We start from the raw sequence: 19,968 nt of genomic DNA, 5'->3' as shown, positions 1-19,968 counted from the left end.
CTTCCCAGCACATTAAAAGGATTAGATAAAACTCCTGCAGAGAAAACCATAAAGATTTCCCCAAAGAGATTTTTGTTGGAGTGAACAAAGATGTTTGCTGTTATCCCCAATATCTTAAGACAAGGAAGAACGGTATGCAGGCACAGGGCAATTATCCATGCATGCTGGTACCACTTCTCTTGTGCTGACCAATCCTATATACCTTCAAAGCTGTTGCATGTTTTTCTGACAAATCATTTAATTTTGCTACATAAATTCATAGGAATAAATTTCACATGAACTCAACTAGAGATTTGCTTACAGCCTTATGTCTTGTCTTCATGGAGGCCTTCTTATTTTACGTAGCTTATAACAAACTGAAAGGGACAAAGATTTTATTTTATTTTTACAATGTCCAGAAACAGTAGTTTCACAGATCTGCTAGTTTGGAATTTATGAATAAGCCCTTCCCTTTAAATTTTTTATCCCAAGCTGCATTTATTCTCATTCATCTAAATCAAATTTCATCCACAGGATTTGAACAGGTGATGACCCCGTCTCTATGCCATAGTGCTAAGCTTGTATCTGGTCCCTCTCTGTCTCAAACCTGCAGCATCAGCAGCTGTGCAAAATGCCAGCAGCAGAGACGTTGAGGCACTGCAACAAGTGCGCACCCTTTGGGTACCAGGTGCACAGAGCAGGCCCCTTATGGTCCATAAATAAGCGTGTAAGATTGCCTGTAGCCAGTGCATCCAAGAGGATAAAGCACACACAGCCAGAGCAAGCCTGACAGGCAGGATCCAGGCAGAAGGAGGCTGCTGTTTCTGGTAGCCACGCTGCATGTGAGCAAGAGAGCGAGAGAAAGATTTATTCCAGCACAACATGGGTTCACCCTACAGCCACTCACAGGTACCCGCTGGCATCAGTTGGCTTTAGCTTTGTAAACAGTTCTAATGGTTTCAGCCCCGGCTCTCCTGCAGTGATGGATGCACTCGCTTTCTCCTGGAACAGCGAATCCTAATGTGCATGCTGTGACTGCCTGGAAAATTTCCTCCCTGCAGCATGTTTCGGTGGCATCATGTTGTGAATCCCCGTGCTCAAAACCCATGCCTGCTTATATGAGGGCTGCCTGTCCCACAGTGGAAGGGAGAGAGGAGAAGGGGGAAAAAAATCCTGAAAAACCCTCAAGCACTCCCCTCTAGGGAATGTGATCAGCAGGCCTGATGCCACATGATCCTTTCACAGGCAGAGTGCAGTACGCAAGGAAATCCTCAGATCTTTTCGAGAGCAGCTGCCTGGCAGCAGAGGGAAGCTGCCAAGTGGTGGGTGGCTGGCGTATGTGCTGGGAGAAGGGAAACTCAGAACACGTATTTGTGTTAGCAAAAATGTTGTAATTCTTCACAGTGTAAGCAAGAGGCTCAGCCCTGCCAATTCTGAGACTGGGAAAAGAAAACATTAATTGGCACCAGACACTTTTTTTTCCCACTAAGATGCCTCACCTTGGCCCTCTGACTACATTTCAGACCAGAATCAGCCTAATGGATGTGAAGCAGAACATCAAGAGGGTAAAATCCCAGTGTGTGGAGTGGGGCAACTGAACCCATGGTGGTGAGGGAAAGGGACATTTCTCAGTCCTCAGCTGCTCCATCCCCCTTCCAGGCTGCTGGGGCAGCATCACCTCTCCTGCTGCTCATTGTCTGCCACTGCTCCTCTCCTTGGAAGAGGCATGTGGCCTGTGTGAACGTAAAAATGGCAGGGGGGGTTCCATACGTTAAAACATAATTCAGTTTAATGTAACTGAGCACGCTGATGATGAAGCCCTGTCACAGATGGATGGGAATCTCCATTTCCCTGTAAATCCTACAGGGACTGGGTAGAAGGTGACTCTCAGTTTAAATCTGGCCAAGGTCTGGCATTGCAAGCTCTCAGGTGAGCTTCCCGTACAGGACATCTCTCTAGAATAAATCTCTCTTACAGATCTGCTTCTCTTGCATTCCCTGGAGGTCAAGCCCAAGCAGCTGGACCTGCCACCATTTCAGTAAGAGAGGATTCCATCCAGACTAGCAGTTGGCTCCTACTGTACATAAGCTTTTGGAAACACTGGTAACTCCTTCATCAGCAACTGCACTGCAGCCAATGCAACCTCTACAAAACTGTAAGCACTGAAGAGAGCACACAGGGACTAACTGTTCACTGTCTCTTCTAAAATAAGGCAAGGGTGGCACCAAACGAAATTAGCAAGTGGCAGATTCAAAATAAGGAAGAGAGTGACTCCTCACACAACACCTGATCAAGCCGTGGAGCTCCTTGCTGAAGCATTCTGTGGATGATAAATGCTTATCTGAGTCAACTGGAAAAATTAACAGAAGAGAAATAGATTTTACTTCTTGCTCTGGATAATCCCTGGGCAACAAGCTGAGTATTGCACCTGGCTCTGGGACTCTCAGCACAAGAAAGACATGGACCCGTTAGAGTGGGTCCAGAGAAGGGCCATGAAAATGATCAGAGGGCTGGAACACCTCTCCTGTGAAGAGAGGCTGAGAGATTTGGGGTTGTTCAGCCTGGAGAAGAGAAGGCTCCAGGGAGACCTTGCTGCAACCTTTCAATATATAAAGGGGGTTTGTAAGAAAGACAGACTTCTTACTGGGGCTTGTAGTGACAGGACAAGGAGTAACAGTTTTAAACTGAAAGAGGGTAGATTTAGACTGGATATAAGGAAGAAATTTTTTACTATGAGAGTGCTGAGACACTGGAACAGGTTGCCTAGAGAAGTTGTGGATGTCCCATCATTGCAAGTGTTCAAGGTCAGGTTGGACAGGGCTTTGAGCAACCTGACCTAGTAAAAGATATCCCTGTCCATGGCGGGGGGGGGGGGGTGGACTAGATGACCTTTAAGGGTCCTTTCAACCCAAACCATTCTATGGTTCTATAATAACTTGTTAGAAGCTGGAAAAATATTCACAGAAAGTATCATTGCTAACTTTTCTGCTATTATACTCTTTCCTGAACATCTACTCCTGGCCATTGAAAGAGACACAACATGGTGCTCGTGCCTGCAATCTTTTCCTTAGTTTGGGATGGCCACACTGTTTGGCGTAGCTAGGAGCCAGCACATGCGTGACTGTGGAATGTTGAAGGCCTGGCCTAAGCTGGCATCTACTATAGCTTTGCACAATCCTTACAGGTACTGAGTTCCTGTAGCTCCGTGAAGCCAAGGAGAGAGAGCAGCTGCTCTGCATCACACAAAACTAGATCCTATGCCTGAAAACCACCAGACTCAAGGCGAGCTTCAGGGAGATGAACTGCATTCTGTGTGCTAAGGCACCATTCAGCAGGGAAGAGATCTCCCATAGGATATCACAGGATACTCTTCTTACTGCACAGACCAACAAGCAGTTGGTTTCCTTCTGACAGTTCATGGAGCTCGGTTTAATCCTGCTCCTGAGTAGTTTAGTTACAGACTTCACTGAGAGCCAAAGCAGTCCTTCCCATTTCTTTTAGGAGTGCCATCACAGCCCATGCAAACAGGAAGCATGTATCATCACGGAAGTAACATACAGCAAATCTGCATCCCAGCATTTTGTGTTAAATTAACTGACAGGACTAAACTAAAGGTACAACATAAGCAGATAGTAACAAAGAGCAAAGAACAGCAGTGACTCTTCTATAGCTGATTTTCTAATTCAAAGGGCAGATGGGAACAGTGGCAAGGTAGTTCAACATGAGGAACCTTAAGAGAGGGAAAAAACATTCCTACTCTAAATGTGGAGCAATTAAGAAATGTTGCGAGGAAACACGGTGGAAAGAAGACAAGAAAGAGAGTAATTACAGTATTTCTTTGCTCCCTAAGGATCTTTTCTATCCACTCCCACTTCTCAACACCCCATCCTTGCCTTGAGAAAGAGAAACACGGGTTTTTGTCCTCCACTTACCATACACCCACCCTACACAGATGACTTCAAAAATGGCCAGGAAGAGCAGGCACATGCCACTGGCAGCATAGTAGTCAAAGAGCTGGAAGATGTACATCCCCCCCTGTTGAAGAGGTAGGGAACAGAGTGTCACAGCAAGACTATTCCATGTGTGGGAAACATGACTGAGGCAAGCAGAAGAATAGCAGCATAAACACTGCACCTAGAGCAGGTGGGAGAAGAAGAGCCTTCTCTTGGGGCTGCCCCCACTCTGTCCCAAAAAGAGTATCAGGCCTGGTGGCAGGAGAGCATTTCATGCCCATGATACTGCTGGGCTAGGCTGGATTCTATGTTCATAGGAGCAGGAGCCAGTTTGTTTGCTTGTTTTAAATCAGTTAGCAAGTTTCCAGCATACCTTCAAAATACCATGTTGCAGTATAGAACTTTGCACCCAAGAAATTGGGATCCTCAGGATCATGACATTCAGATACCTCATTTTAACTGCATCCATCTTTACATATTGCTCAAGGCCCAAGCCCTGCAATAGCAGAGGCATGTGGCTTCCCTGCTGCCTCTGCCTTTGAGCTGAGCCCTGCCTAGTTGCCATCAGCTACCTCTACAGGTCAGTGAATGACTCTTCTCTCATACTTTCATGTGTTTTCTCAAAGAGAAAACCCCTCCAATACAAGTCAAGCAGATGCTTTCAAACAGTGCTGAAGGGCTCTAGACACTGCCAGAGTAGCAGAGCAGTTACCCCTTCATCCCACCACATATGAGGTGACATCCTGCAACGGTGGCACTAGATGCCTCCATGCAAGGGGGAATGCAAAAGCCATGGGAACCCTTAATGCAATTTCACTCAAAGCTCTCTCGATCGCAGTGGGAGCTGCCTTCAGCAAATCCTTAGCCAGGATCCTGTTGGAGGATCATTCAGCAGTGCCTAAGAGGTTTAACAGGAATTAGCTGTCATTACACAGGACATGGGGACAACACAGATCCTCTAAGACCCCCACCCAAGCATGTGGTATGCATGCACAGTGCAGCACAGCACACCACTGTGCAGGAAGAGGTGCTTGGCTGTTAGCTGCAGAGCAGGGCAACCACCATGCGCATAGCATCACACCAACACCACTCTGCTCCTTCTGGTCCCAGGGATCACAGGCTTCCCACTGGCTCAGGCAGGGTTACAGTGCAGCCATTACCCCCAGCCTCCCCTCCTGCTGCTCTGTTTCTTGTGGAAAGCAGCCAGCAAATGATCACTGCCCTTAGAAGAGCTTCTGCTTGTGCAGCTCAGCTTGTTTTAGCCACCAGGCCTAGTATTTGAACAAAGCTACATGTCAGGGGCAACCTCTCTGAGCTGCAAGACCATCTCACTGGAAGGCTCAGTCATGCAGTGAGCACACTAGCATCACACAGGGTAAAAGCAGCACCGGCAGTGAGAGACACCAGCTAATGCATTAGAAATGAAAGATAATTAACAACATTAACAATGAATTTGCTGTCTCTACCCACTCCTCCAGAGCAGTCTAGCAGGGTTTCTGATGCTCAGCTGTATACCCCAGCTACTCCTTTCTTACCTCAGTAACCAGCAATAAGCCCAGCAGGTAGCATATGACTGCAATGGCCAGGATCAGTAGCTCCCGACGCCCCTTCTTCCGAAACACTCCCGGGAACATGTCAATAAGAGATGTCACCATGCTTTCCACACAGACGAACTGCAGAAGACGACAGGCAAGAAAAAACAGTGTCTCCCCTTCCCCACGCACACATTCCCTCTTACTGTCCTTTATTCCTCCAGACACTTAAATCCTTATTTTTTTGTTTTCTCTTTTTGTCTGTCTTGATTCCACCAAGGGCCAGCTGCAGTTGCTAGGGACCCAAACACAGCTTGATATATCAGTGAAGTCTCCTCTGGAGCTGCAGACCAAAGGGATTAAAAGTACAGCCCCATGTTGGGGGATTGAACTGTGAGATGTACAAGGAATTGCCTCAAAGCCAACAGAGCATACTGCTGCACAGCAGGAATGACCAAGGGTTGGGAAGGCAAGGGGCAGACTGTGACCCTCAAGCAGGGCGAGGAAGCACCTGAGATGGCACAAGGAACCCTTGTGACAGAGGGGAGCTCCCGCTGCCACTGTGAAGCTAAGGGGAGCCAGGCAACTGTGGGGGCACAGCTCAGCCCTAACATCAAGCACACCCCTCGTACAGCAGGACTGGTTGCAAAATATGCCACAACTACCTAGGACAACCCAGTAAAGCAGGTGGCCAGGGGTCCCACGGGTGAATTGCTGGCTTTGGGGGCTGACCATGGGGCAGGATGCCTGCTCATCACTGCACAGCTCTCAGTCCCACAGTGCACATCACCCATGGGGTACATAAAAGAACATCAGCCACTGCTGGGACAGTCCAGCCAGCATGAAGCAGAGCCATAACTGAGATGAGGCAGGAGGAGACCTCGACCCAGAGAAACTGAGGAAAGAGACCTCATTCTCCAGGTGTGAGGGCTGAGGTGCTGCAAAGCAGAGCCTGAGCAGAGCACCCTGCCTGGCAGACTTGCTAGGACATCCATCCCCTGCTCCCCTCGGGCCAGCACACCAGGGCAGCACACTGCACTCTGCAGGGTGCTCTAATGGGTTTTGCTCCTGGCATAACAGGTGTATGGGAGGGTAAGAGATGGGCACACCAGTGAGGAGAGCACACAGGGATTGCTCTGGTGAGATGCAGCTGGGAGAAAACAGCCCTATTCCCCTTTCCAGACTGCCCTGCTCTGTGCCAGGCCTCACTCCGCAGTGTACACGGTTTCAGTGCTGGCATAGAGGTGGAAGGGTATGTAGCTGGGACACCCTCACACACGCACAGGGAGAAGGATGCCAAACAGAGATGTCAGCACACATAACCACGGGCCTCCCATTGGCCCTGTCTCTGAGCTCCCACAGCGTGAAAGTGCTGCAGACAATGTGGAAAACTTGTTTGAGGTACCAGCAAAGCACATAACCACCTTATCCCTTCCCATGGCATTGGGGGGTGCTCAGGGTAGGGACAGGCACCTGGGCGTTAGATGAGAAGGTGGCATTTGCTGTACCTGGCTGTCCAATCCCAAGAAGATAAGCATGAGGAAGAAGAGGCAGGACCAGAGCTGAGACACGGGCATCATCGTTACTGCCGTTGGATATGCTATGAAAGCCAGGCCAGGACCTGCCAAGAGACCACAGGATAACCACATGTGCCCTCCACCCCACCACCTGCCACCACCACCCTGCAGCACAGAGTGAGCTCACATACTGCTTCAAAGCTCATATCACTACAGCTCCTTGCCCACACAGGGCTGAAAGCTGTGTCAGAGAGCACTGGACCTGCAGACCTCACTGCAGACACCCATAGTGAGAGAGGATGTAGACAACATCCTGAGCTTCACTTCAGAAAAGTCCCCTCCCCTTCAGGGTTTTGCCTTGGCTCTGAAGTCTCCCAGAACAACCTACCTGATTCAGCCACTTCTGCAATGGGTACACCCTGCTCTTGAGCCATGAAGCCCAGCACAGAGAAAATGGCAAAGCCAGCAACAAAGCTGGTGGCACTGTTCAGGAAGCAGAGCATGATGCAGTCCCTGCAGGGGGGAGACCAGAGATAAATCAGTGTTTCCTACTGCAGAATGGGTTCACTTCTGATCATGTCTGTACTCAGCTTCCCCAGTTGGGCAGCACTGACCAAGGAACAGCAATGTTGCTCTTGAACTCCCTCAGAAGTGAAAAGCTCAAAACAGAGCCAAAAATCAGCCTGCCTACCTACCTCACACCCCACTGTTCAAGAATTATCAGACTATACATGGCACAAAGAGAGACATAGGGCACCATCAGTGGCTTGTAAATAGGATGCCACAGTGATATATAGGTAGGGACAGGGCAACAAAAAAGTTGACAGGAGTCAAGAGAATAAGAAAAACAACAGCGAAAATGAGGCAAACAGAAAATTAGAAAAGGGAAGAGACTGCAAAAGTAACCATAGTCAAAAAAGAGGAGCATCTGAAAGCATGAACATGTACAGGTTCAGCAGGTCTGGTAAAACAAGGACTAATCGGTTAACAAAAATTGTCACCTGACAAAGGTTTGGGTTGACAAAAATCGTCACCTGACAAAGGTTGTGTCTATACTGTCTTTATTAACTATGCTCAGATGGAGGCTAGAACATGCTATGTCACTTGTCCTGAAATGTTTGTGCACTTGCTGCAAAAACAGGGCACCAGTCTGAGCTGGCTGGGCTGAAAGCCCCAAACCCTGGGATTCTTCCTGGGCAGCTGCCAGAGCTGACCCACAGCATGAGCTGTTATGGGACAGTGTGAACATCCAGCACATTTTGGCCACTCAGAGCTAAGCTGCCAGTCCAAGGCACCTAAGGCATTAGAGGAAGGCATCAGCACACCACTCTATTGGTGACAGATACATTTTGGGAGAGCCAGGGGAAAGTATTAATTGCCTGACCAACAGCCATGGCAGCACCTATTGGAGAACAGAAGAAGAGGAGAGATGATTGATGTCTCCCAAGTACCATTACATTTTCCTATCCATGCTGGAGCAATACATGAAGGAATAACAAAGACCCTGCTCCTCAGGGCTCTGTGGAAGTTGTCAGAAATTCTCCTGATGGCTTCACTGAGCTACATGTCAGGCCATGGATAAAATAGATCTGTAATGCAAGGGCAAGGAAGAGGCCAGACAGACTTGATTAATCTCCTTGATGGGATCAAAAAGCCACTGGCAGTACATTATCCTGATTGTAGAAAAGCACTGGAGACAGGGGGCCCAGCCATCATCTTTGTACCATCTCCCCTGCCTAGCTAGTGACAGCAGAGTTGGCCACGCCACCCCTGCTCACTCATCCTGTCAAAATAGCCCATGGTGTCTCCACAGTGGCTGGAGACACTCTCATTTTCATTCCTCCGCCTCCTCCAATCTCTCCCAAGCTGACTCACACAGGAGAGCATTACTAAAGACATTTTCTGGAGCTCCTGTGTTCCCTCAGCCACTCTCCATCCTCACACCGAGTCCTCTGCAGCTTCCACACTCTGAACAGCTTGTCAGTCAAAGTAGCATGACCCAAGGTCTCCCCTGGGGACAGAGCCTGCCTCAGATGCAGCTCTGTGCTGTTTGAGCAAACTTCTGGAAGGATACGAGGAGTCTAGGCTCCTCTTACCTGTAACAGTTGTTGGTATATTTGTTGTAGCTGCCCAAAGCTGTCAGGCAGCCCTGGCAGATGGCATAAGAGAAGAGGATCTGAGTGCCTGCATCCATCCAGACCTGGAACAGAGAAGGTCAGTGGTCTCCAGACCTGGCAACTAAATAAACAAATGGCTGTGCCCTGTCTAGCAACAACCCCTCTATACATGCAGAAAAAACCCCATGAGACAGAGCTCAGCGGATGTAGAAACTGGGAATCCTCTCTGGGAAAACTGAGCTATAGGATTGAAAGTCCTCTAGGAAAAGTCTCCTGAGGGGACCATATTTTTACATCTCACTCAGGGTGACACCAATTGTCCATCCTGCATCTTCACATTCTGGGTGCAGATGGCATCCCCGATAGCATGGCTCTGGCTAAAGTTGACACTGCAGATGTCTGTGGTCCCTATGTGGCTCAGGGTTCACAGAGCCACTGGTGAGTCATCACAAACAAGGGCCAGCGAGTCCTTTGCACGATCAATATACTCCCCTCCCTGCTCCCCAGTCTAGTTTCCCACATCTCTGTGGCCACGGTGCAAGGTGAAGGGAAGAAAATTGCCAGGCTGGGAGATTTCAGACCAGTGGGGTGTTATGCACCCAGGTTCCCCTTTGGTCTGGCATTGCATGGGAAAAGCTGAGTGGGCTTGTTCACTGCTGCTCCAGCCCTTTTCCCCAGGGAGGATTCCCTTCACTCCGTGTGTTGTGGCCTGGACTGCAGCTCCGCTCTCACACCCTCCCAGGAAAGGCCCTGAGCTGCACATTAGCAGGCAGACAGGAAAGCAGCCCACCTTTCTGTTTGTCTGTGTGTTCTCTCTCACTTTTTCTTCCTTCTAAACAACCCCTAGCTGCAAGCATCCAGGCAGCTGCAATTTGGCAGCCTTCAAAATATCCCAGCCATTGCTGCTTAAATTCACACGGATCTCTCACAGATAGGCATGTACATGGGAGCCCTTCAGGCCCGGACACGAGCACACATCCCGCTTTACACCAAAGACCCACATTCTGCCTGAACTCAGTAGAAGGATCTTTCAGTCCTGCTGTGCTGAGTTTCAGCAGCCTGGAAAGACCATATCAGCTTTAGTTAGGCTGTGAAAGATAGGGAGGTTTTCAGTGAATAAGCTCTGACCATGAATAAAACACACTCAGCCCCAGTCACCCCCCTGTTATTTATTTTGATATTAAAATGCCATTTATGTTCAGCTGGCTCTTTGAGTTCACCCCACCATGGATTTTGTATTGACAACACATAATTGCATCTGAAAGCCATTTGGGGAAGACAGTGTGCTTGGCAGCTGGTTTGGGAGCAGTTGGGACTTTGGCCATCTGGGAAGATGCAGGAGGTAAGCTGAGACTGTGGGCTAAGCATATTGCTTGGCTGCCTCCACAAAAAGATTCGGCAGTGGAATAATTAGCAGCAGTGTCATTTAAATGTAGGGGGGTCTGCATTAACACCTCTGTGGGATGGCGGAGGCAGCCTGCACAGTGCTGCTGAGGCCACATGGGGAAGGGAAACAACCTGCTGCTACAGAAAGATGCTAGAGCAGACACCCCAGGGGGAATCCTCCAAGGGGAGTCCTGCTGCCTGCCCTGTGCAGCCCCCAAGAGTGCTGCCCACCTGCTGCCTACTTGGGCTACCTTGCAGGTCCTGGGTTTGGCTGCACCCTCTGCCCTAATCTAGACTTGCCCTCCCTGGGTACACAGCACCCTCCCTGCCCAGCGCGGGAGGCCCTGACCCAGGCAGGTGGGACCGGCCCCTGGGAAGGGTGAAGGGAACCTGTTGCCCAGCTGGAGCACAGCCTGCCTTACCTGTGTGCACTTGGTCTCTGCAAACACAGGGGCCCTGCACCCCCTGGGAGGGCCCTGTTGGAGCCAAGGTGCTAAACCAGGCCAGAAAAAATGAAAAGTGGTAGACTATTCTGCTCCCCCCAGCCCTTAATTATTTGCATTTAAGACCCAGCAAAACCATCTGTTACATGCTGAATATTTCATACACTCTTCTGGTTTTGCTGAGCCCATGAGTAGAAATGACCTAATATGCCCATATGCTACAGACACATAAGCGAAAAGGCTGTGCTGTGCAGAGGGACTAGACCCCTCTCAGCTCTTTTAAGGAGGTCTCACTGGTTCCCTGGTCTCCTTTCCGAGAAGACAGCCAGATCCTCAGCTAGCAGCAGATCCAAGGGCCAGGGCTCTGGAAACCTTCCCATGGCTGGCACTTGCCTGACCCCCACCCACCTGTGGGTCTGCCAGCCTGGAAATGTCTGGCTTCAGGTAGAAGATGATCCCCTCGGCAGCACCCGGCAGCGTGACTCCTCGCACCAGCAGGATGATAAGCATTGCATATGGGAAGGTGGCAGTGAAGTAAACAACCTGTGGGTGCAGGGAAACAAGAGGAGGGAAGGTCAGCGAGGTGGGGGTGCAGGCATCATCTCGTCTCATTTCATCTGCAGGCCCCCACCCCAGAAAACGTCCCTGGACTCTGCTGTTGGCTATAGCTGCTATTGCTAGCATAGAAAAGGGATGGGAAAGAAATTAATCCAGGTTACATCTCACTGGTGATTTAGTTAATCTACATTTTGTTCCTCAGCCAAGACTCTGCCACTGGTTGCTCTGCTTTGTTTTCTCTTTCCAGTCAGTGTAATTTCCCTGCTCTCCAGCTGTTCTCTTCATCTTTCTAGAGCTGCAGAAGAAACCCAGATCTCTTCCTGTCACTGAGTTTTAATGAGGAGTTATTAAAATGGTCCTATTCTCAGCAACAGTTTTCCAAATTAAATTGCAACTTTTGCTGCCCAATTTGAGACACCTCCGAGGGGTCTCATTTCCAGGGGTGCTCATGTGGCTCTTGCATCCCTTCAATGCCTCTAAGCTCACAGATAAAAAATGGGGGCACCTCAAAGCCTTTAAAGAAAATGCAGATCATTATTTCTGTAAAACCTTCTTTTCACTTCTTGTGTGTGATGTAAATAAATATCACAGCTGAATTAATCATCTCTAATCCATTGCCTAATGTAACTTTTTTTTTCTATTTGCAAAATATCCATGAGCAAGTTGTAGCTTTCTAACATTTGTTCATTATTAAAATTCATGCAAGTAATATGAAGGCTTGTTTATTCTATGGATTCATAGTGAGGGGCCTAAAATAATATTTTTTTCTGCTTAGTGATAATTGGTCAAATAAGTCACAGTGCATGGTACTTTTGCTGTTCCCTGATTGAATGAGAATGTGAGCACTTTTGGCACAAGTACTAAAATCTACCTTCAGAAATCACTTCTGGGGAACATTTGTACACATCAGCTGAATGCATAAGGAAAGGAAACATGGAAAGAGCACAAGAGTGGGCAAAATGAATAAAAGAAAAAGGCTTTTAGAGAAAATGAGTCTTCACAGAGTTATTTGAAATTATTTTCCTGAGGTAGCTATTGTTTCTTTAAGTTTGGACTCCTTAAATCACAGAAGCATAAACACAAGGGTCTGGCAGAGTTATCCGATTAAAGCAGCCTCTCAGTCAAGCACAACATCCTGTTTACTCTGCAGCTGTTAAGCCAAATTATGCACTTACTCAGAATTCCTGGGACCTCCCTACTGCTTATCCTAATACGTAGTCAGTGAGGAAAAAGAAGGAAGGAACTGATTTTTTTGGCAGTGCCCCTGTAAAACTCAAAATGACTACCTGCAGAGAAGACAAGTGGCCTGTCTGACTTGTGGTATGTCTTGGGACAGAAAAATCCACCCTGTAGTGCTGCACCATGTCCATAACATCTAGCTGGTAGGAAGTAAGCCCTGTATCCTAAAACCTGTGATGGAAAAATCTTCTGTGGTCCCAGGAAAACCATTCTGTCTACTAGGTGCACTCACAGTTTCCTCTCACTTTCTGGTTTGACTTTGCCAAACACGATCAGCCCAACCAGCCTGACTGAACTTCTTTAGCTTTCTCCTTGTGCAGGCAAGCTCTGCGCGCTGGGGCAGCACCAAGCAAGGGAAAGGCCTGGTGGAGATGGCTGAGAGGTGAAGGGAACCTGCAATGACTTAATTACACTTCCATGTGGATCAAACAGCCTCTCAGACCCAATCTCCCAAGATCAGAATGATACCTCCTGTGAAGATGGCACTGTGGTATTCAAACCAGGGAGCATCAGAGATTTAAGATTTAAAATGTAGAGCACCCCCTCTCCCTGTAGATATGGAGTCTGGCTCTCCCTCCCTGAGAAATAGTGGACAGCAGGTCAGCACCAGCAAGAGCCAGACTCATCAGCAAAGACTGAGAGAAACCTAGTGAGCAGAGCAATCTAGTGTCTTGCTCTGTTAAAATGGGTGCCCAGTGCAGTTTTGAGGTGGGAGATGGAATTTGGCACGGAAACATGTGTGTCCAGTACTACAGGGAACATCTGCCCATACTAGGGGTAGTGATCTGAAGGAAGAAGTCTGTTGTAGAAATTGGTTCCCCTCCCTTTGTAATTGGGACATTTCTTGGATGCCCACAAGACCCAACCGTCATTAATGACCCACCCATCTCATTGCAGCTCCAGGAAGGAAGGAGGTCCTGAACAAGTCAAGGACATAGCAGTGTCCCTAACACCCACCCCAAGGCATCACACACTCATTCACTCCCAAAGGATAACCAGTCCACCTGATTTATGGGATCAACATCAGGAGAGAGCATTGGCTCCAGCCTCACTAGCAAAAGTGACCTGCTGAGCCAGAAACCACAGAGCCAGGGACAGTACAAAGGAGAGCACAGACACCTCTCCCACCCCAAGTCTTTTGCAGAATAAAGAAGCCGGAGAGATTTATTATCTATTCACTGAGCTGGTTACAGGTAGCAGCTTGTCTGTTTTGCTCAAGTGTTTAATTATTGCCAGGGATAGGAAGTTTGCCACTGCAGAGGATCTTGTTAAAAACACCAGCAAGCCACACCAGGACAACATACTGGTGAGTGGATGATTCCCAAGGGCACTTGGAGAGTATCTATCAGCCACTGTGGGTATCTGCTAGGGAAAAGGTGACTCAAGACTCCCCTCAATTCCCAGGTCTTTCCCTGTTCTCCCCTCCCTGTTCTCCCTATTGTTTTATTCTTCCTCTTATGGGTCAAACACAACTGGTGTAAATCTGTACGGCCTAACCAGGTTTTATGTTTGACTTTGGTGCTGTGTGTCTTCCACCTCTACTTCACGAAGAGGGAAAAGAGATTGGGGAAGAAATGTAAAATGGGTACAGGGAGACTTATGGACCAGGAGGACAATCTCTGTTCCTACTTTGCCTGTGGACTTGACCCCTTTCCAGATGCAGAAGTAGCAGATGATCCACGCCAGCAGGAGACACAGAGCCAGCTCCCAGCGCACAGTGCCCAGTTTGTGAATACCATCCGTGAGCCCCAGGACTCGCTTCCTGCCGGTGTCCAGGGACAGGGAGAGAATCATTAACACCCCACACCCCATTCACCCATACAGACCTTTCCCATATTACCCCATCCAAAGACTTAACAGACTATCCACAACACATCTGCCCAAGGTTCCCAGCCATGTAAATCACCCTAGCTCTGCCTAGGGCTCCCCTGTCATTCCTGCTGATGCTGCTCCAACATGTCCTGTAGCTGGCCTGAGACCTCCCACTCTCATTCCTTGAAGACTCACCATCATGAAGGTGGGTCACACAAGAGCTCAGCACTGCAGCTCATGCAGCCCCCAGAAGCCCAACCCCGCACTTTCAATTCCTCTGCACAGCCTTCTCCAAACCAGTCCCCTCAGGGTCCCCTTGCCTTTGTAATCTCTGCAGAAAACCTGAACAACCATTTCAGAGGGGTCACAGCTCTCGCTACATGGTATATGCAAAGAACAGGGCGGGAGAGGGGGTCCAGCACTGTGCAGACTCCTTCTGCACCCTTGAGTGCATATCATCTTCTGTGTTCCCTGTGGTGGTAGCAAAGGACAAAGGACACTCAACCCTCTCAGAGGCACTTTAGGAGTCATAAATGGGGAAAAAAAAACTACTGCTGAAGCTGAGCCCCTGGCACCCCTCTTTATGAGTGCTTCCTCAGTTGAATGTGGAGAGGTAGTGTGGCCCCAGCAGCCACTCCAACCTCTCCAGGCTGCAGTAATGATTCTTTCTGGGATGTTGTCTGGCCTGCGGCAGGACCCCTGCCTCAGAGGTGTTTTATTGCCTCCAGCCACATGACCAAACCTCCCCCAGCCCCTCTCTGGCATCTCATGCATGTGCCTAAGATCCCTGCTGTCCAGGGATGAACCTGAGCAGTCTGATGAACCACTTCCCTTAGGCACCAAGCAAGACATGGTCAGAAGAAAGGAAAAGGCAATTTTGTCCCTTTGTGTTTCACTATAGAGGACTTTTCAGTCTGTCCTGGCCTCTCATGTTTGTCTGCCAGTAGTAGCCTACAACACCCAACAGAAGTACTCCCCACTTACAGCAAGTCCTCATCTTCTTTTGGTGCCTCTTTCTGTGTCCACACTCACCCGGGCACCTCAGTGCCAGAAAGGGAACATGCCTGTGCATGTGCGCACACGAGCACCCCCGGGCAGGCACACTGCGAGCAGCCTTCAGCATGTATCTAGCCCTTGTGCCCCTGGGCTCTGTGTCAATCTCCTTGGCAGCTCGGTGCATTGTGCTCCCCACATTTGGGTCTGATGTGTGGCACCTCACTTGGTCCTACAGAGATGCACAGCCCTTCACCCAGATACTCCTACAGCTGCAGCTTTTGCATGAGAGAGAAGCCTGAACAGGGGGAAAGTGATCACGTACTCCCAAAACTCAATCATTGGGGAGGTGGCGTTCGCAGGCAAGGTCCTGTTGTCCAGGCTGGAGCTATTCAGAATGTCCACACAGAGATCTACCAAAAGAAAAGGAAGCTGATGAGCCAGAGAAATTCCCCAAGGCTCCTCCATGAGGGATACTTCTTCCCCTCTGTACCCTGACGCTCACTCTGGCAGCACACAGACCCTTCACCCCCTGCTATAGAGCATCTCATCAAACTCTTGCATCTCATTAAGTATCTCATTAAACTCTAGCTCTCCCCAGCTACGAATCCCAATCCAGCAGTAGCCAGAGGGCTTCAGGAAGGGGAGAGGGGAAAGAGGAAGCAATTCCCTGCCAAATGGAAACCAGATGGCTGCAAAGTATAGATTATTGAGGGATAGCCACTATGAGTAGCCAGGATAGAAAACCCCATTCTCCTCCCACACCACGCACCATTCCCTGTCCACACATGCATGCATATGTTCACACACACCACAGATGCATTCATGTTCCACTCTGCCATCCCCATCCCTGTCACATAGCATGAAATTACTAAAAACAGAGGAGATGCCACGCATGCAAGAAATGCATCTCATCTTGCATTTGGCAAGAAAAAGACAATCCACTGGAAAACCAAGGAAGCCCAGTTCTGGCTGGGAAGCTTCTGCCTGTTAAGAGAACATCTGTGGCTTTCCTTGCAAACAAACCCATTCTGGGGAAACTGAAGGAATCAGATCAACTCTTTAAAAGGCTGGTAACCTCTACTGGGATGAAGGGTCAGAGGAAGCTGTGAGTGAATGGCCCATGGGGTGGAGAAATTTAACACTTCACAGAAATTAATCACCTGACCCAAGAGAAAAAGAGAAGGAACTGAGCTGCTGTCAAAGCTCCTTCCAGCCTGGCTTTCCACTGAAAGCAAAATAAGCTGTTCAACATGGTAAAAAGGCCTGTCAAGGACATCAGATCCATGAGGATTACTTCACATCTACCCTATCTCTCCAGGCACAGCCCAAGTACCTTGAATAAAACCAAAGCCAGGTTTTCTCTGCTGGCCACAGTTATGTGAATTGTGGGCATGAGGAGATGAGACCCCTGGCCAATGTAATGGTATTGAGGCTTGTATGGATGTGATTAGACCATAAAAATAGCACCTTTAGAGTTTTGTGCTACTGGTTCCTGCACTGGGAGATCTGCACTGGCAAAATTTTCCAGTGCAGGCTTGGCCTGATTTAGCCAAAAGCTGAGCACACAAAGGAAACTGTTCAGTGCACGGCAGCAACTTTCCCACTAATTCCAAAGGAGTGGCATAAAGTCAGGGAACTGTAAGATAAATTGTTGTACCAGAGCTAATGAAGAGCTTCTGACACATGAGGAGGACTCTAGATTGGCTCAAAAATTCTCTCAATCCATCTACATCTCCCACTTGCCAGAAAATGCAGAATTTTCAGTGAAATCTTGAATGCCCAAAACATCTCCATGCAGAAATAGTTTTGCTGTCCCCTGCTGCTAGGCATAGGGTCATACCACTCACCTTTCCTGACACTTGCCCATGGTGAATGAAGACAGTCGCCTTTGCAGGAGTCCCTAACCTCATTGCAGCTCATGAGAGCTTTTTATCTGAATAAAAAATATTTTCTACAAAACCCAAATAATTTCTGGGAATTGGGAAGGAGATAGATAGAAGCTAACCAAGGGAAAGCGTACCTGAGTTCCAGGGGTTATTGCAGCTGGCCCATGGTAGCACTGCAGTGAAGGAGCTGAACAGGTAGAATAGTGCCCAGGACAGGATGATGATGTAGTAGATATTCAGATAGCACTCAATGACTTGTGAGGCATACCCAACTCCTGTGAAAGAAAGCAGAGGAGGTGAGGATGGGGCTGCCAACCAACTTCCAACACATTGGGCTTAACCCCAAACAAAGACATAGACCATACTATGGTAAGAAGGGTGCAACACCAACTGCATAGCTCACTAGAGAATAGGGCAAGACCTTCCTCATGGAAAGAGAAGGGACTTTGTGACTGTGCATGCAGACAGGAAACACTGTTGATATCTCTAGACAGGTCTAAGGTGGACAGAGGAAAAAAACCTTTCACTGATGGTGTTTTTTTCTGACCACTACCATGCCACTGCATTACACTGCCTCTCTTGCAGGAAAGTCAGCTCTAGCCTTTAAAGAAAAGAAATGCGGGTGAGTTTCTTCCTTCTGGAAACCCAGGTTCTCTAAATCCTAAACTCTAAAAAGGGTTCTCACAGCTGACATACATCATACATAACGTATGGTGTTGGGACAAAAGTACAGACTTAGGAGCTGAGCTTGGGTCCTGCTTGTGCCCATCGCTCACTGAGATGTCAGAATGGTAATTGTGTCAGAAAAGCCCAATTCATTTGTTTAAAACGGTTGTCAGTGCCCTTTGAGATGCCACTGCTGTCCACCTCCAGGCCCTGTGCCAGAGCTCACAGGTCTCCAGCACAGGAGGTCCCGGACTCCCCAGGGAGTTTCAAGTAGCACTGCACACCTGTGCTTGAGCAAACTAACCAGTCCTGAGCACGGGTTCCTCTGTCTGCAAAACCTGGGTAATAAGCTCTCCCCTAGACAGGAGAATTGTGGACAATTAGATTCGTTAACGGGGCTGTCAGACCAGTGCATGCAGTGTGATTCCCCCAATTTGCAGGACACCAGCCTGCAAATGCTGCCACAGCAGCCCTGGGCACAGCAATGGGCAGGGAAAGCATCATAAGCCTTCCTCATCCTCTTCTCTCTTCAGTATTTGTCCTGAACCACATGCAGGTGCTTGTGTATTGACACTTCCATCCTCCTCCTGTTTGCTGGCCATCCTGCTTCTCCTCTCTCCTGGGCTCTGAGTATCTCAGAGACCGTGGCTCGGTTGGACCAGCACAGCCCCCAGCCAGCACCACACACCCTCAGTCACCTATGGGGGAGTCGGGGCACTGCCCTGCACACACAGCAGTCACCAGAAGGGATAACAAGGCTGGGAGAGACAGGAAGAAAGGGAGAATAAAGGAGAAATTAAAAGCCAGAATAACATTTCAAACAAAGGCTCTGAGTCACTAATTGTTAGAAAGTGTGACCAGTAATTTCTGTAACTTGACTGACCTTCAAAGATGGGACAGATCTTCCTCCAGGCAGTCACCCCTCCCTGGCTGGTGTACTGCCCCAGTGCTGTCTCCAGGAAGAATAGGGGGATCCCACAGGTGAAGAGGAAGATGAGGTAAGGGATGAGGAAGGCTCCTGCAGAGACAAGCAAGATGCTGCCTTAGAAACCAGAAACCTCTTTAAAACCTTATCCCCACTACCCCTTGCCAGGTACCTGGAGCCACAGCTGGAATCAGCTAACACAAATATTTATCTGAAGTAACTGTGCAACCTCTGCTAAAAAGCAAACAAGGTCTCCAACACCATAATTTCTTGGAAAAAAATACAAGCGTGATCTGTCTTGTGCTACTGCAGTACTTCCGCATTCGGTCTTGGCCAAAACCTAAAGGTAAGGAATAGTCAGGCAAGGGGATAAAAAAAGACAGTGCTGGAGAAGTTGTCCCTGCTTCACGCTCTTGACTTCATTTCTAGCTTTCAGCAGGAGTCAGGCAAAGAAAAAGGAGTCCTTGTTTCACATAACCACATTCGTTCTGCCTTTCTCAGGAGTCACAGCAAAACTCCTACTTGCCCAGAGGATACAAACCTGGAGGCTGGTGACATTTCTTGGTAAGTAATAAATTTGCCAGGATATAAATTTGCTTGAGACATATTTCACATCAAATTTGAAAAGCAGTTTGCACCAAAAGAATAGAAATAGGGGAAGGGCAACAGAGTATACTTCCAGCATTTTCAAAATGAGAAACTTTAACTTCTCTCTTCAAATTCATTTTTTTATTAAAATATAGAGAAATGTCTTAAGAGAAATAAGCCTGAAGAGCCCTCAGATTAACCCTTGATGAAATGGAAGAGGAAGGGGAGAGCAGGTTTTTTCCCCAGAAACAATGACCAACAAAAACAAAGCATCAGAAAAGACAAACAAATCAAACAAAACAAAACAAAACAAAACAAAAACAAACAAAAAAGGTTTAATGCCCTGTTCAGCTGTTTGAACCTTATTTTTT

At 48.3% G+C, this 19,968-nt stretch overlaps 1 protein-coding gene across 1 annotated transcript in view; it reads right to left on the bottom strand.

The window, feature by feature from the left end:
• Window positions 1-19,968, bottom strand: part of SLC6A12 (solute carrier family 6 member 12) — a 39,812-nt gene that overhangs the window by 7,144 nt on the left and 12,700 nt on the right. The window contains exons 3-12 of the mRNA XM_074826189.1: window positions 18,968-19,102; window positions 17,553-17,693; window positions 15,855-15,942; window positions 14,354-14,486; window positions 11,336-11,470; window positions 9,078-9,181; window positions 7,370-7,494; window positions 6,973-7,085; window positions 5,468-5,605; window positions 3,912-4,014 (exon numbers count right to left, since the gene is read on the bottom strand). Of these exons, the coding sequence (XP_074682290.1) occupies window positions 3,912-4,014; window positions 5,468-5,605; window positions 6,973-7,085; window positions 7,370-7,494; window positions 9,078-9,181; window positions 11,336-11,470; window positions 14,354-14,486; window positions 15,855-15,942; window positions 17,553-17,693; window positions 18,968-19,102 (1,215 nt within the window). The remainder of the gene's footprint in view (window positions 1-3,911; window positions 4,015-5,467; window positions 5,606-6,972; window positions 7,086-7,369; window positions 7,495-9,077; window positions 9,182-11,335; window positions 11,471-14,353; window positions 14,487-15,854; window positions 15,943-17,552; window positions 17,694-18,967; window positions 19,103-19,968) is intronic.

This window comes from Strix aluco, chromosome 5, assembly GCF_031877795.1.
Source record: "Strix aluco isolate bStrAlu1 chromosome 5, bStrAlu1.hap1, whole genome shotgun sequence".
Lineage (NCBI taxonomy): Eukaryota > Metazoa > Chordata > Aves > Strigiformes > Strigidae > Strix > Strix aluco.
This window is presented reverse-complemented; position numbering and strand designations above follow the sequence as displayed.